This window comes from Musca domestica, unplaced genomic scaffold, assembly GCF_030504385.1.
Source record: "Musca domestica strain aabys unplaced genomic scaffold, Musca_domestica.polishedcontigs.V.1.1 4, whole genome shotgun sequence".
NCBI classification, from domain to species: domain Eukaryota; kingdom Metazoa; phylum Arthropoda; class Insecta; order Diptera; family Muscidae; genus Musca; species Musca domestica.
In genome coordinates this window covers 27,635,529-27,648,109 of record NW_026712328.1, presented here as the reverse complement: position 1 = coordinate 27,648,109, position 12,581 = coordinate 27,635,529, and the positions used below count along the sequence as shown (strand labels likewise).

Genomic DNA, 12,581 nt, shown 5'->3' with positions numbered 1-12,581 from the left:
ACAAAAGAGGCAATATTTTCAAAATGCTTGTATCGTTTTACAAGTGTCTTTCCAGCAAAATTTAAGACAGAAAAATACAAAAATATGTTCAAGATGTTAACATTTACACAAAAAGTTAAAAACATGAATGAAAATTGTAAAGTTAGTAATATAATAAATCTTTGAGAAAAAAAAACAATCATGTATTTTCGTATGAATTCCCATTAAAATCAACAAACAAAATTTTTGGAAGAAGAATTATTTTACTATGAATTACGAATCGAGCCGTATGAACGGGTTAATTCGTGTACCTAATTATGAGAGCGAACAACGTAATTGAAAGTGCATTGAGAACATAGCATTAGAGTAGATTCAAAACGACTAGGCTAAATGGGCTATAACATTTAAATATGCACAAAATGAAATCGATAACAAGATTGTTAAATAAATCGATAATAACGAGCGAAAAGTAAATTTATGGCCTCAACAGCAACATCAACAAAATCTGTGTTTTTCACCTGCGAAAAATCAAGAACTTGGCTTGGGTTTTCAATAATTTCTAATATATTATTTTAAATGGCTGGGAATTTCTGGCAGAGTTCGCATTCGCAACAATGGATCTTAGATCGGCAAGATTTAATACGTGAACGTCAATATGACTTGCAAATCCTAACCGAAGAAGAATACCAAAAAGTGTTTATTTTTTTTGCTAATGTTATTCAAGTTCTTGGAGAACAATTAAAACTCCGTCAACAGGTTATTGCAACCGCAACAGTGTACTTTAAACGATTTTATGCGCGCAATTCCTTGAAGAATATTGACCCACTGTTGTTGGCTCCAACATGTATTCTACTGGCATCAAAAGTAGAAGAATTTGGGGTGATTTCCAATTCCAGACTAATATCGATATGTCAGTCGGTTATAAAAAGCAAGTTTAGTTATGCCTACACTACCGACTTCCCCTACAGAACCAACCACATATTGGAGTGTGAATTTTATTTATTGGAGAATTTAGACTGTTGCCTCATAGTTTATCAGCCATACCGTCCGCTGTTACAGCTTGTTCAAGATATGGGTCATGATGATCAACTATTAACGCTAAGTTGGCGTATTGTAAACGATTCGCTCCGCACTGATGTCTGCCTACTGTATCCACCTTATCAGGTACGTTAAATATATGTATATATAAGCTCTTAATTTGCAAAACTGTGGATATCGGTACAAGCAATGTGTATTTTTTTTTTGAATCAGTTAAAATATTAGAAATATTATGTTAAAAAATCCAGATCTTAAGAACCTATAGTCTCGTAACCCGGTGTAATAAGCATAAAACACTATTTCCCCAAAGAAAATATGTCCACTTTTATTTTGTTCTCTGGCGTTTCCTTTACGTCACAGAATTACAATTGGTTACAGTTTCAGACACATACAATTTTCCTTGTTTCAAATATTAAATTAATGCATATTTGTTCCTTACGAAATTCTATCCTTATCATTCATTTATATTAATATATTTCAGATTGCTATTGCGTGTTTACAAATTGCGTGTGTGATACTACAGAAGGATTCCCAGAAAAGTTGGTTTGCCGAGTTAAATGTTGACCTCGATAAGGTTCAAGAAATTGTACGCGCTATTGTCAATTTATTTGAATTGTGGAAAGATTGGAAGGAAAAGGATGAAATACAGATGTTGTTGGCAAAAATTCCTAAACCAAAACCAGCACCGCAACGTTAACAATTATAAGTTATTATAAACATTATTTATTATTTTAATTAGCTACAAATATAAGTCGGAAAAGATAATTTGTGTTTTTTTTTTACATTTTATAGGTACTTTGTATGTCCACTAGAAAATTTAGTATCCAATAACCTTGCCTTATCCACAATTTGTTTGGTTTGATTTTTATCGATTTTATTTAGTTTCAAATCAATATCACGGCTAAAAGGTCTTCTTTCTGGTTTGGAGCCACTTTCTTTTAATTCCTTGGCCTAAAGTTAAATGAAGATATCTAAATATATAAATTTAAATTCTAAACAAAAGTTACGTACCTTTCTTTTTTCCTCTTTTCTCAATTTCTTCTGATGTATGTCCACCAGCGATTCTTCACGTTTGTGTTTCTTTTTATATTTTTTCGCCATTCTTTCCTGTTCATCGTCTCTTTGTTTATCATACAGAGCTTGGGCGTGAGCTTTTAATGATTCTTTGGATGTAGTTGGCTTGGTCCGTTCATTTTCAGTAGATTGCGGTGTTTTAGTCCAAGATGACCTACAGGTATTTTATTATATATGTATATAGATTTTGTTATTTATTTTATTTACCTATCACTAAAATCTGGACGTTCTTTTCCTTGATAGAAACCTCTTTTCAAATTATTAAGTGCTGCTAAGCCCCCCTTCATGCCCACATCGGGCAATTCTAACATCCATTCCTCGCGTACAGTCTGATCGTTAGAGCTGCTAGGCAAAAGACCATCAAGAGCGGCCATTTTCAATTCCAATGCTCTTTTCTCTAACTCTATTTGTGCAGCCGATATTTCTTGGTCAGTGTTTGCGGGAATTGGCCCATAAGTTCCATCTAATATTTCTTCTTGTTCTTCTTCATTTGTTGATTCGTTCTGTGTTAATTTATTGGTGTACATTATCTTGTCAGTGTCCAGACATATATTTTTGGGAAGAACCGGTCCTATAACAATGGGGTTCTCATTGTCGGTCTTATTTGCCAAGTGAGGTGGTAGGGCGGGTCCAAAAGAGTCAGCTTCACATGTTGTGGTGCTTGTATCAAGATGTCTTGGAGGAGCAATAGGCTGAATCTTCATAAATTCTTTTTCTTTTGTGGACTCAGCCCCCTTTTTTAATTTCTTTTCTTTGCTGGATTTCTTTTCTTTCTTATGTTTTTTTGATTTCTTCTTTTGTTTCTTTTTCAACTTGTGCTTTCTTTCATAGCTCGATGATGAGGATGAAGATGAACACGTCTCATTATCACTAGACATGTTTGTGATGGCATGTGTTGGCGATATGTTGTGTATGACCTCAATAGAATGTGATGATGTTGAAAACTAAAAAATATAAAGAGAAAAACATCTTAGATTTTTGGCGAACGAATGTATTTTTTATTTATCTTAACAAATGAGAAAAAGCTACAATACAAATACACATTATTAACTTAATCCCAAATGTTATTTTTGGCTTTAGGTATACTTTATTATATAGATCCTCTCGGAAAGCACTTTGAACTTTAATTTTAACGAAATAAATATTTCTAAATTATGACTCGAACAAAATTATAAAATGAATTGGAAACTAAATTAGCTAACTTCATAATCCAGAATTATGCATAAAAATGCACGTCAATTTTTGAAAAATAAGGATATAATTGGAGATCAAATTGCAAACTTTATATTTTCATAAATTATCAGAAATACACAGTTCATAAAAAAGTTTAATATATGTGTGTAACAAATTATAACACAAAAAATTAACGGTTTTATGTTTATAAAAAAAGAACATGTAAATATCCATACAAAAAGTTCTACTTATTTTAAATTCCTACACTAAATAAGTTTAAAACAAAAAATCACTAACAAATTAAAGAAAGCATTGGACTTGAAAGAAATAAAGAAGCTCCATTCTAGCATTTTATTTATCGCCACAAACTTTACTATATATTAACACTGGTCTCATTCCAAACAGACCAACAACAGCAACAATTATATTAGCATGGGACGTAATTGTTACTTCGCGAATGTTTTCATTGCTTTGCGTGCTGCATATATCAATGATTTTGTTACCCCAGCACTGGGTATATTTTTTAAAGTTTGAGTTATACTGCTACGCCACACTATATCGTTAACTGACATTGACACAATTTCGTGCAGATTTTTCAAAGCGGCCAGAGGTTCAACTATGTCAATGTAGCTACCCTTAAAAACGGCATTGCGTATTAGTCGCCTTCTTAGTTCAGATGGAGCCTGACGTAAATGAAATTCAATAGCCTTTATTGATTTGTCTTGTTCAAATTGGGTTACAACCTTTTCGGAGCCCTTTTCTTTGGCAGCAAAATCAACGGCGACATATTCTGACAAGTCTTTCATTGCCGGTTTGTATAGTTCGAAGAACTCGTTCTCTTGTGCCTTAACAATATTTGCAACTTTGTTTTTATTTTCACCGAAAATCATACGAAAATCTCCTTTATAACTTAAATTAGCTATGGCATGGAACAGTTGATATGAAGTAAATTTCTCTGGCAACATTATTAATGCTATATGAAAAGCGTTTCGTAAATTTGTTGCCAAGGCTTGTTTTATTTGTACGTCATCATCTGGAGCCACAATATCCTGCACGGGTTTGTGTAGGCGTCCTGCCATGTACAGATGCTTCCATTCCAGTAAATCTTGCAGCATTTGTTCTTTCGATATAACACCATACTTGATTTGTACACCAATATCGGGCAATGGTACAAGTGTATTAAAATAAACACCGGCTCCAAAATTCTCTTGATATTTCATGATAAGTTTTGGTCCCAAATGCCGCATTGCTGAATAATGGCTCTCATGTCGGCTTATATTTTCTGCATGCCAACCCAGTGGATCACGTACACAAAATACCAAATCAATGATATTATTCTTCTGCTGGTTTATATCGGCATATCCAATTTGCTGTTTTACCCCAGAGCCATATGCAAAAACATACGAAATACCTCCTCGGGGAAATCGTGCCAAAATATCTTTATACAGATTCATGTTGCGCTATACCTATGCACAGAATATGAAGGGTAATGTTTATGATATTTACTTGTCTAAGAATTGGTTTAATCTAAGTATATTTCCATTCAGAAATTTACACTTTCTTTGAAGACCGAAACACCGCAAGTTTACACAAGAATGGAAGTTCAAACTAGAACAAAAAAGAGAAAAAAGGAACAAAGCAAAAATGATTTGGACACACTTACGGCAAAATATACTTACATCGCATTAAAGTCGAGGCCTCGGACATCTGCACACTTTGTGGAATCACTGAAAGTGAGGATCACCAAATTTTTCATTGCCCAAAATTCTGTAACGAAAGGAAACAATTTAAAATCTTCGAAAGGTACAAGGACTTACCATCAATTTTAAAAACCTTCTCGCCAGAAAACTTCGTCGAACTGTCAAACTTCATTCACAAATGCAATCTTCAACTCTGATTTTCTCTGTGAGATAGCAGAAACATAAACAAAACAAAGAATACGATTATTAAGTAATCTATAACCTAGTAATTTGGCATATGTGTACTTCGGGTACCTGCCAACCATGACGAAGAAGGAGAAAGAGAATCAAAAAAAAAAAAAAAAAAAGCAAAAATGACTGATAAAGTTAAAAGTCAAAGCAAATACAGGTATCTACAAGATCGATTCGAATTTCTCCCAGCAAAACAGATGCTGCAAAAACGAAGGAGTTTGCCTCGAATATCGCTTTTACCAAGGACCATGGTAGAAGAATATAGGTAGATGCATCAACGCTTGGTAACATTGATATGTCAAAATTATTAAAATGTTTTATGAGAAATAATTGGATTTTTAAATGTTTTTTATGCGACGCAAATCAAAGGTTATTATAAAATGAATTTCTCAACAATTTTTACAAATTTTTTCATGCAACATTTTCAATTCTAAAATCGGTTTGACAGTTCATTGTCCCAGCAGCTGTGTCAATGCGACTACCTGTATTCTTCTACCATGCCAAAGACATGAAATGTTCGGTGTGTACGGTAACCCCATATTTTGTAATATTTTTTGATAGAGTTTGACAGGATTAATAGTTATTTGTTGCAGACGGTACCTTGTGCATCGGGCGGTTTTAGATTTTTATTGTACATTATTGGTAATGAAAATATAAAAAAATAATAATCTGCATCAAAATATATCTGCGGTTAAGATTTGTGCCAATGTTGTATTGATGATTTAGCCGTTATTTTACAATTTTTTCACTCGAGACAGTGAAAATCGTATTTTTTTCAGTAAATTCTTACTGATTGAATGTTACTTCAAAAATAAATTGCCTGAAATTATTAAAAAATTTTGCATCGACCATAATGTTATTCTGTTTTTTAACCTATTAAAATCTTTAGAAAAATATTAAACATAAATTTTGACCTATCCTTAAATTTTCGATTTTTTGTTTATATATTCAAAATCAATCAATGTTTTGTTTATTCGATAATAAACAACTTGGTGCAATTGTTTTGATAGTAATTCTGACCGTACAATCCATACAGGCATGGTGGGATTAAGGGGTAAAATCATGCAATCATATGTTTACAATGTTTTCAAAAAATATTAATTTGACATCTCATTGTCAAAATTTGTCATGGTATAAGAATACAGGTAGACGCATCGACACAGCTGCCTAGATTGAAAATTTTGAATGAAAAATTATTAAAATTTGTTAAAAATACATAATATAACAATGATATAAGAAAACGTATAAAAATCTACGTATAATAACAACAATTTCCAACTTAGCCTACCTTCTCTTCACTGTACTATTATCCTGGAATTTGACCCAATCCCAAGTTACATAAAATCGAGATATTTTAATGTTCAAGTTCAAAATTTAAATATGCAACAAAAGGCTTTCTTTAATTTTATTTTTTTAACAAAATTCTTATATTGGAAAAAAAAAAACCCGCGAAAAAAGAATGGAATTTCGGTGTTATTTTACAAGATTAAATCTAAAAAAATTTTCAATTTTTTACCCATTTCGTCGATAATGTGTATTTATTTTGCAGCCAAATATTATTGTATTTTTTATTCAAAACAATACACACACATACACGAAACGTTTCTCTCTTTTTGCATTTTCAATTTGAAAATATTTTATTTGGAATTAGCAGCACTTATTGTGTTTTGAGAACAACTTTACAAAATGTGAAAAATGAAGATATTAATATGTAATAAGAAAATAAAATGCTATTTCCAACATTTTTAGACAAACGACATTAGCAACACGTTCAAAGGATTCCGGGGAACACATCAAATCTATTTTTCTTTTATCGCTTATATTTTTATTTTTTGCTAATTTCCTTGTAAAATTCCTTTCTTTTAATTCTTTTAATAGGAGACAAATTGGTTTGTTTTGAAAAATCAGATGTCAGTCTGTTTACTTTTTCGCATTTTCTTTGCAAACGAGAATACAACTACTTTACTCTCTCAGAAAGATGTTGCTGGACAATTCCTGCAGGAAAAGTAACCAGACACACCTATTGATGTCATTTTGTATTTAATCAGCTGATATTAGGTGTATGTAGCACCATCTGCTTACCATGGTACAATGATATCAAGGTAGGGCTATGATACCATATGATTTCAATTTTTTTATTTTCTTTGCTTAATATGTCACCTTTGTTTGTTTATATATGTGTTTTCTTTTCAATAACAAAAAAATTGTCCAGAAAACATTCAAATTCGGATGTTTTCAAAATGTTTATTTCATCGTATGCATCGACAAAATCTAGAGTTTTTGTAGCGAAATAATCCTTTAGAGATATATAGAACCTGGTTTTGAAAAGAAGTGTTGACCTTTCATTCAGTATTCGCGGTTTTCAATTATTTATTCAAAATTAATGCAACAAGTTGTTTGATTTTGTTATTGTTTTGATACTATTTCTGACATTACAAGCCAAACAGGTAGACCTCTATACTTGCAATTTTTTCAAAGTTGACCTACCTTCTCTTCATTGTACCATGCTGCTTACCATGTAATGGCATATAAACAATAGTTCTATTCATGGTACAATGAAGACAAGTAGACTAAGTAAGAAAAATTTGCAATTAAAGAGGCCTGCCTGTATGGGTTGTAATGTCGAAATTACAATTACATCAAATACCACATGTTGTTTATTATCAAACAACTTGTTGCATTGATTTTGAATAAATAAACAAAAACGCAAAAATTTTATCGAAGATCACAATTTCTTTTTAAAATCATGTTCTATTTGTTTAATAATTTTGACATTACCATAGAATGGTGGGGGTATAAAAATTGTATTCAGTTGATTGCTATGCCTTATCCTGTCTTCATTGTACCATGGTTTGAACCTCCTTTTCAATTGTCTACTATACAACACTATATTATATATTTGTACTATATTTATATAATTAATGCATCTGTTTATAATACACTATGAAGCGTAAATATGTATGTTTCAATTTTTTAAAAAAAAAGGGGGAAACACCTTGCTATTATTTCAAGCCATTCATTTCTCTGATAGCATGAGTAATCACCATATGGATATACATCTATATTTTGTTCGCTTTGGGGGTATGCCCTTTATTTATTAATATGAGTATAAAAACGTTTCACTGAAATGTGCGCTAGTTAGTTGATCGAGAAATATTTAAAAAATCAGTTGTTCGAATAGCTACTATTAAATAATGACTGATAATAAAGAACATATTGTTAATCTGACTACAGAAGGAGATGATATTGTTGATCCATGGACAGTAGCCAGTAATAGCGATTCTGGAATTAATTATGACAAGTTAATAGGTAAGGAAGTGCACAAATTAAAATAGCGTTGTTGTTGTAAAAATGTATTTATATATTTTCGTTTCAGAACGCTTTGGTTCGTCCAGAATAGATGACACGATAATAAAACGTATTGAAAAGATAACCGGCAAACCAGCTCATCATTTCATTCGACGTGGGATATTCTTTTCCCATCGTGAATTGGACACAATTCTGACATTGAAAGAACAAGGCAAACCATTTTATTTATACACTGGACGTGGCCCCAGCTCTGAGTCATTGCATTTGGGTCACTTGATACCATTCATTATGACAAAGTATGTAATATGGTAGTTAAGGTGAAAATAGATAATTTGAAAGCTTTTTTTACCTTCATAATAAGATATCTTCAAGAAGCCTTTGATGTTCCGCTGGTCATTCAAATGTCCGATGATGAAAAAACAATATGGAAAGACTTAAAAGTTGAAGAATCTATTACATTGGCCCATGAGAATGCCAAAGATATTATAGCAATGGGTTTCAATCCAGAGAAAACATTTATATTCAATGATTTAAATTTTATGGGGTAAGTTTGACTTTTTATATTTTATTTAAAGAACAAAGATTTAGTGGCAAAGATTCCATCATGGTACAATAAGGAAGTAGAACATAATTATGAAACCACTGAAATACAGCCCTGAGGCTACGCCCGGTTTCCGTCAGAATTTCTCCAAAGTTATTCCCATTTATTTGATATTTTTCCTCATTTTTAAAATGAGTTGAATTGCTTGGATTTTCTTTCAAAAAATTGGAAACCAATATTTCAGTTCAATGAGAAAACTGGTTAATATCCTTAATGCCTTTAACGTCAAAATAATGTGATACTAGACTCTCCCTAGTTAACGATAGAATAAAATATGATTCTCGCTAATGGCAATTAAAAAAAAATAATAATAAAAAAGGATTTTCACTATTGGTTTAGCTCATGAGATAATATTAATAAAGCTCTTTGGAATTAACGTACAATTTTTGACTTCGCTTTAAATTATGTGTGTAAATGTAGATTCTATATCAGATTTAAAATAAATCCGATTGTGAGATTTACTTTGTATGGTGATAATGAAGGCTCAAACGGATAAAATTGTATATTTAAACCCTGTATATATTTAGGTTCACGGATACCAGTAGCTTTAGCTTTGAAAATGGAGGCGAATTCTTTGAGATTTTTTTTCTTTTTTTTTTTGACATTAGCTTCATAACATTAGCTTCAGCATACAAAAATAGTTTGAATTTTAAAATATAAATTGACATTCAGAATATTGCGAGGAAACATTAAGACAATTTTGAGATTATATTCCGATTTAACAGTATCAGTATCTTCATAACGAATGTTAACCCGGAAAAAAGTTCTAAGGTAAACATGCTTTGAACGTTTGTCTTTCATTTTTTCTTGTTTATTTGTTTTTCTTTTTTTTGCCTCTATAATTTTTGAGGTATTAGCATTCATGAGGTAGAACATGTTAAAACCCAATTTAGTTATTTGACATAAATAACAAGGAATTCACTAAAAGGTTTTTGAATTAGTTCTTCGTTACTATGTAAAATTTGATTCTCCACCATATTAATTTCAGTAATATAAATGTAAGGAAAAGATTGCATTTCATAACTTGTATGGGCTGCTTCAAAATATTGTTCAGTGCAATTATGTATGAATTTGTTGATATATTCTCTTTGCAGTCAATGTCCCGCATTCTATCAAAACGTCGTACGTATGCAAAAATGTGTCACCTTTAATCAAGTTAAAGGTATTTTTGGATTTGTCGAATCAGATTTAGTAGGAAAGATTGCTTTTCCCGTAGTTCAGGCTGCTCCGGCACTTTCCAGTACGTTTCCGTTCATATTTGGAGATCAGAAAGTCCATTGTTTAGTTCCGTGTGCCATCGACCAAGATCCTTATTTTCGTATGTGTCGAGATGTCGCTCCTCGATTGGGCTTTCCGAAATGCGCTTTAATACATTCGATATTTTTCCCCGCTCTACAAGGTGCTAGATCGAAAATGTCTGCAAGTGATGAGAATTCGGCAATATTTCTTACGGACAATCCTGACACTATTAAGAGCAAAATAAATAAATATGCGTTTTCTGGTGGTCGCAGTACTGTGGAGGAACATCGCAAACTTGGCGGTATACCCGAAATTGATGTTGCCTTTCAATTATTATACTTCTTCCTCGATGATGACGAGAAATTGAAGAGGATTCATGCTGATTATTCTAAGGGATATATGCTCACTGGAGAAATAAAGAAAATAGCCATTGAAGTAAGTAGTCTGTTTAAATTATACATATGTACTTCTTATACATACTAATATTCAAATATTTTATGAAGACCGTAACACCAATTGTGGAATGCCACCAAGCAGTGCGTAAACAAATATCGGATGAAGTTTTAAAATCTTATATGGAAATACGTCCTTTGAAATTCGAAGGTGGTCTCGCAGTGTGATTTAATTATGAAACATAAAATAAATTGTTCATGCTCATTCATAAAATGCGTTGTTATTTTGCTTTGTATTTTGTATTATTGGATGTTGTTCGTTAACTTAAAAGTTTTCTAAACTAGAGCAAGTTGTGAGGGTTTGATTTAGTATCTATCTACTTATTCCTTCCTTCCTTATATTATGTTTAGGTCAGATGCTAAACGAACAATATTGTTGTTCTGTAATTCCCTCTATAATGGTTCGATATATTGAAAACCCACAGGACAAAAGTCTTAAAATATTTAAATAATACAGACTTAGGCTGAGGGTATTCATCCGTCGGCAATACCGACTGATACTATTTAACTTGTTTAATTGTTATTTTTAATATTTATTTTATTTTTATTAAGTAACAATAAAAAATGATATAATTACACATTATATAATTACAAAATTAAACTAAAGAGTAGTTAGTAAAATTAAAAAACAGGGGGCGTTTTTGGTAAAAATTTTCTCAAAGGTCTGGATGACGGTTAAATGATGATCTAAATAAAATATTGAATTTACGTAAATACCAACTGTTAAATGAAGTTTATAATTTTATTTTCAAAAATTTTTTATTGGTCATGATCCGTTGTTTCGCTTTCTGGACTTTGAGTCGTCTATTTAGTTGCCTAACCCTAAAAAATATTCGGCATTTGAAAAAAAGCTCTTTAGCTTTATCCGTTAAGTTGATGTTGTTGCTTCTTTGCATAAGAAAGTACTTTAATTTGGAAAAGTGTATAGCGTAAATACCTGCGCCTTTAACTGAGATATGTTCATCGCTTAGTTTGTGGGTAATGGACACATCGCTTTTATTGGTGTGTTGCAATACCATTTTAATTGTGGTAGTGGTTTCTTATTAATTTGAGGAGATGAGGGACGTCGTAAAATGTAAATATTTTATTGTTAGGACTAACGGGATGTTGAAACCAAGGATTCTCTAAGTAATATACATGTAGATTAAATGAATATTTTTTAAAATGCAAGGATATATATATATATATATATATATATATATATACGCCAGGTAAATATATATATATATATATATATATATATATATATATATATATATATATATATATATATATATATATATATATATATATATATATTTGAGGGTCCCATGTCGCATACCACAGCGATTACAACGAAACCAGCACTCCAAAGAGCTTCAATTATATTGAGCAAAATTTCCTTCGTCATTTTTTGATCGAAATTGTAATATACAGGCTGCTTCCAAGACTTCTTTAGCCCACTGGCCATTACAACTTGTACGAAGTTTGCCGGTTTCCGTACAAAATCTTCGCGCAAGTTGTATTCGTATGTTTCTTTTACTTTCATTTCATCAAAGGAAAGTACGCATATTTTTTCCTCTGGCAACATATTATTAATTTGCCGCATAAAGCCAATAGAGGTGGATATCAGACCTTCTTTTACATCGACTTTACTACACCAACGTTGCAGAGTATTAACATGAGGAAGGGGATATCCTTTATTATATAAATGTCTATATGCTCTTGGGCCGGAAGCGTGGAGACATATGGCATTTGAAATATCCTCCCACTCCCACTCTACTCTGCTATTGGTCTCCAGTTTTT

At 31.7% G+C, this 12,581-nt stretch overlaps 4 protein-coding genes across 5 annotated transcripts; 2 read left to right on the top strand and 2 right to left on the bottom strand.

Moving 5' to 3' along the window:
• The first annotated feature begins 443 nt into the window (after nucleotides 1–443).
• Nucleotides 444–1,782, top strand: LOC101897072 (cyclin-C). The gene is made up of 2 exons (XM_005189472.4): nucleotides 444–1,143; nucleotides 1,499–1,782. Exons 1-2 carry the CDS (start codon nucleotides 556–558, stop codon nucleotides 1,712–1,714), a joined length of 804 nt encoding a protein of 267 aa, XP_005189529.1. The 5' UTR covers nucleotides 444–555; the 3' UTR covers nucleotides 1,715–1,782.
• On the bottom strand, nucleotides 1,725–4,872 carry LOC101896901 (GPALPP motifs-containing protein 1). Of its 2 annotated transcripts, none has more exons than XM_005189471.4 (4): nucleotides 4,771–4,872; nucleotides 2,299–3,035; nucleotides 2,029–2,245; nucleotides 1,725–1,968 (listed from the first exon to the last, which is right to left on the bottom strand). In XM_005189471.4, the coding sequence occupies exons 2-4, from the start codon at nucleotides 2,967–2,969 to the stop codon at nucleotides 1,804–1,806; spliced, it is 1,053 nt and encodes a 350-aa protein (XP_005189528.2). In that variant the 5' UTR covers nucleotides 2,970–3,035; nucleotides 4,771–4,872; the 3' UTR covers nucleotides 1,725–1,803. The 2 variants fall into 2 exon arrangements, with proteins under 2 accessions (XP_005189528.2, XP_011294989.2); XM_011296687.3 differs by having other exon boundaries at nucleotides 4,820–4,872.
• On the bottom strand, nucleotides 3,067–4,976 carry LOC101896725 (phosphatidate cytidylyltransferase, mitochondrial). Its single transcript, XM_059126861.1, has 3 exons — nucleotides 4,944–4,976; nucleotides 4,820–4,872; nucleotides 3,067–4,730 (listed from the first exon to the last, which is right to left on the bottom strand). The coding sequence occupies exon 3, from the start codon at nucleotides 4,716–4,718 to the stop codon at nucleotides 3,711–3,713; it is 1,008 nt and encodes a 335-aa protein (XP_058982844.1). The 5' UTR covers nucleotides 4,719–4,730; nucleotides 4,820–4,872; nucleotides 4,944–4,976; the 3' UTR covers nucleotides 3,067–3,710.
• A 3,334-nt stretch (nucleotides 4,977–8,310) lies between these two features.
• LOC101894960 (tryptophan--tRNA ligase, cytoplasmic) lies at nucleotides 8,311–11,010 on the top strand. Its single transcript, XM_059126860.1, has 5 exons — nucleotides 8,311–8,504; nucleotides 8,572–8,800; nucleotides 8,866–9,048; nucleotides 10,200–10,779; nucleotides 10,848–11,010. Exons 1-5 carry the CDS (start codon nucleotides 8,390–8,392, stop codon nucleotides 10,962–10,964), a joined length of 1,224 nt encoding a protein of 407 aa, XP_058982843.1. The 5' UTR covers nucleotides 8,311–8,389; the 3' UTR covers nucleotides 10,965–11,010.
• The last annotated feature ends 1,571 nt before the right edge of the window (nucleotides 11,011–12,581 follow it).

Bases quoted from the DNA above. Each gene is read 5' to 3' on its own strand.
- LOC101897072 (XM_005189472.4), top strand. From the start codon at position 556: ATGGCTGGGAATTTCTGGCAGAGTTCGCATTCGCAACAATGGATCTTA. The intron at 1,144-1,498 runs GTACGTTAAATA...AATATATTTCAG, and splicing joins TACTGTATCCACCTTATCAG to ATTGCTATTGCGTGTTTACA.
- LOC101896901 (XM_005189471.4), bottom strand. From the start codon at position 2,969: ATGTCTAGTGATAATGAGACGTGTTCATCTTCATCCTCATCATCGAGC. The intron at 2,246-2,298 runs GTAAATAAAATA...AAATACCTGTAG, and splicing joins CGTCCAGATTTTAGTGATAG to GTCATCTTGGACTAAAACAC. The intron at 1,969-2,028 runs GTACGTAACTTT...ATTTAACTTTAG, and splicing joins GAAAAGAGGAAAAAAGAAAG to GCCAAGGAATTAAAAGAAAG.
- LOC101896725 (XM_059126861.1), bottom strand. From the start codon at position 4,718: ATGAATCTGTATAAAGATATTTTGGCACGATTTCCCCGAGGAGGTATT.
- LOC101894960 (XM_059126860.1), top strand. From the start codon at position 8,390: ATGACTGATAATAAAGAACATATTGTTAATCTGACTACAGAAGGAGAT. The intron at 8,801-8,865 runs GTATGTAATATG...CTTCATAATAAG, and splicing joins ATACCATTCATTATGACAAA to ATATCTTCAAGAAGCCTTTG. The intron at 10,780-10,847 runs GTAAGTAGTCTG...TATTTTATGAAG, and splicing joins TAAAGAAAATAGCCATTGAA to ACCGTAACACCAATTGTGGA.